The sequence below is a fragment of a genome, unplaced genomic scaffold, assembly GCF_019419815.1.
Source record: "Pyrus x bretschneideri cultivar Hongxiangsu unplaced genomic scaffold, Pyrus_bretschneideri_v1 Contig50, whole genome shotgun sequence".
Classification (NCBI taxonomy): domain Eukaryota; kingdom Viridiplantae; phylum Streptophyta; class Magnoliopsida; order Rosales; family Rosaceae; genus Pyrus; species Pyrus x bretschneideri.
Genome location: NW_025999788.1, coordinates 2,155,872 through 2,159,060, shown reverse-complemented (window position 1 = coordinate 2,159,060; position 3,189 = coordinate 2,155,872). Strand labels below are relative to the sequence as shown.

Genomic DNA, 3,189 nt, shown 5'->3' with positions numbered 1-3,189 from the left:
ACAAAATTCTGTGAATCTGACTCGAAGAATTTTAAGTAAAAGTTCCTACTCATCTTTAAGTAGTCGAGCATTGCTCCTGTTGAATAACCAATTTCATATTCTATTATCGCTCATAACGTGCATACTTCACATCCTTGCTCTGCTTCTATCATCACACGTAAACAAGTTTTATGTCCTATTTTTCTCTCTATATTTCATCATATTATTAACACGTGAGGAGAAAACGCGGTACGAAGCTGGTTGCAACTTTTTCATGCAAGTTCTTCTCCTATCCACTCAACTGCAATTTGAACATTTCCATCCGAACTCCATTGGATACTCGTTACTCATTGGCTCATCCTGGATTAGTCGTCTTCACTAAAAAGCCTAAAGGAGCTTAATTTATTAGCACAACAGATTTAACATGACTCTCTCTCTCTCTCTCTCTCTATTTTTCGTTTCTTCATTTGCTTTCCTTTCAATCCAACATCACGTTTCATTTTTAATGGACAAAACAGGAAAAGAACGCCATCACCACATCATGTTTGAAAAAGAACAAATATTAGAAAATATACCAGAAGGTAAATATGAACAGAAAACTATCACGTGACTGTTTATAAACAAGGTATAAATTATTAAACTTTATAGCGTGAGAGAAGAAGCAAACTGCAGGTTTAAATTTAATTACACAATAATTAAACAGAATCTGCTGAGAAATATACTATTTCTGTATAATCATATCATGTAAAAGTGAAAGATTAAGAAGAAAACTCAGCTGAGCTCCAATGCTAAACCCATTCTCCAAAGCTACGAGCTGGATGCCCCACCTCTCACTCGAAAACCTTCTAAATACACCCAAAATTACATACACTAAAAAATAAAACAGAGGAGTCTCCGGGGGCATATCAGATAGCTTCCCACAGGTAAACCTCCTGTAACTTTTGATAATTTACACCTGGGGGGAAGTAAATTTCGTCAGGCCTGCTTCTCCAAGTCCTTGGCACTTATAAACGTACCATGAAAACCGTACGGAACTCTCGAGGGCAGCTGAATTGTAGCTTCCACCTTCAAATCCATGGCGTTCACGATCTGCAGCTCCGACTTCCACTCCTTCTCGTCGTGAACGAAGGCCAAAATGTATCCATCGTCCTCATTCTCCCAGTTGGGGTCTCTGGGAAGAAACATAGGCTCCCCGCCGTACTTCTCCTCGCCATAGATATGCTTCTTCACCTCGCCGGTGGAGAGGTCCACCTTGGCAAAGCCCGAAACTTTGGGCCACGGCTCCGCCAGAGCCAAATAAGCGAACCGGGTTTTTCTCCCTAGCTTGTTCCGGTTCACCATCCCAGCTTCCAGGTTCAGATTCTCTGCGCAAATGCAGCGGCGCGTTGACTTACCGGTTTTCAAATTAAGCCGGATTTCGGACAAAACGCTTTCTAAATTCTCGTCACTCTCGTTGAAAATGGAGTCCGGCGGTGTCATGCAGGAGCCGATTACGACGATCTCGTCGGTCTCCGGCTCCTCCCACGCGTTCCAGAGGTGGAAGCAGAAGCAGTCGGGGCAGTCTACCCACCGGATTCCCGACGCGTCCTTGGCATTCTTGTCGAGGATCCCGAAACGCGACATCTTGTTCTTGTCATAAATTACGGGGGACCCACCGCCGATCATCTCCTGCAGCTTGAACACCACCTGCTGGTCTGGGATTACGACGTGTCGTTCGGTAATGGCGAAGTCGTGCATCATGGTGGGTTGCTCGAGGTTGATTTCGACGTCCGGGGATTTGTCGCCGCTTGGGGAGAATTTGAAGTATTTGAGGTATGGCTTCTGAACGACGTCGTAGCTAAGCGCGAAGAGTTCGCCCGTGGCGGGGTCCACCTTCGGGTGGGCGATCATTGTGGACTTCAGCTGCCCTTCGAAGTCGTAACGGCCGACCGTTTTGAGGTCCCCTGTTTCAGTGATTTGGACGTGATACGGTAAGTCGTCTTCGGACATGGCGAGAAGGTGGCAGTTGTGGTAGACGAGGCCGGCGTTGGCGACGCCGATTCCGTGGCTTGGGTCCACGAGTCCGAACATCCCGCGGGCGTAGAAAAGGAGGAGGCGGGCGATGCCAGAGTGGCCGTGGAGCTCGCCAATGGCTTTGGGAAACAGGGGACGGCCAAGGTCGCGTTCTTGGCTCATACGGTGCGTTTCGGTGAACCTGCAGGCGTAGCTGGCGGTTCCATCTTTGAACTGGAGGGCGTGGACCATGCCGTCGCCGTCGAAGAGGTGGTGACCGGCCACCGGCTCGTGAAGTGGGTTGGCGCCGTTTCGGACGTAGACGCCTTGGATTGAGTCTGGAATCTTTCCGGTCACCGGTAGAGAGTGTTCGACGGGGTGCTCCGGTACTGGAGCGAAGTTTCCGGCAATCTGTACTTTTGGGTCGGATGTTTTGGGAAGTGGGGTTTGTTTTTCTTTCGAAAGCAGAGCGCTCTCCATTACGTCCAAAGCCATGGATACTGCTCTCTGTAACAAGTTCCATTGTTGCGGCACTGGCTTTGAAGAAGTTCTGGACTTTTGGGTCTTATTTTCTCTTGGGATTTTAGTGGGAGTTGAAGGTTGTTGATAGGAAGGGGAGCGTTTGGGGATTTGGATTAGAGAAGGGGTTTGCAGAGAGCAATTTAGAGTGTTTGATTTGAAAATTGAGGAAGAAGAGGGAGAAAATCTCAATTGTTTTCTGAGAGGATTTGAAGAGTTTAAAGAAGAAAGGTGGCGGTGTCTTGTAGTAGTACTAGTAACAGGCTTAACCCATGTGCCGGTGGCTGCTGCTGCAGTGGAAGGCATGGTTTGGTCAGTTTTAGTAAATTAATATTAGTAGTAGTAGCAGCAGAAAATGGTGCCTCTTGATTGGCCTTGAAGGGCAAGTCAGTCTGTTTCTGCTTTGTTTGAGAGAGAGAGAGAGCACTGCAGTGAGCAATGGGAGGGGTGGTGGGGGAGTGGAGAGTGTGAGTTGAGAAATGGGCGAGACAGAAGGAGGGTAATATATAGTGGAGGGAGGAGGCAGGGAGGTCCACCTCGAACATGTAGCAAGCGACCACGTGGTGGATCTACGAGAATGGGGGACTCAAATTAGGATTTTACCAATAAGTGATCGAAAAGGAGGTGGTGGGGTGGTGGGTCTACTTCCTTAATAACTTGACACGAACCCCCTACTTATTGCATCAATTTTGGATTTTC

General features: G+C 47.6%; 1 protein-coding gene across 1 annotated transcript; it reads right to left on the bottom strand.

The window, feature by feature from the left end:
* Nucleotides 1–674: 674 nt before the first annotated feature.
* LOC103945979 (9-cis-epoxycarotenoid dioxygenase NCED1, chloroplastic-like) lies at nt 675–2,964 on the bottom strand. The gene has a single exon (XM_009356579.3). It carries the CDS (start codon nt 2,794–2,796, stop codon nt 955–957), a length of 1,842 nt encoding a protein of 613 aa, XP_009354854.1. The 5' UTR covers nt 2,797–2,964; the 3' UTR covers nt 675–954.
* Nucleotides 2,965–3,189: the final 225 nt, after the last annotated feature.

Bases quoted from the DNA above. Each gene is read 5' to 3' on its own strand.
- LOC103945979 (XM_009356579.3), bottom strand. From the start codon at position 2,796: ATGCCTTCCACTGCAGCAGCAGCCACCGGCACATGGGTTAAGCCTGTT.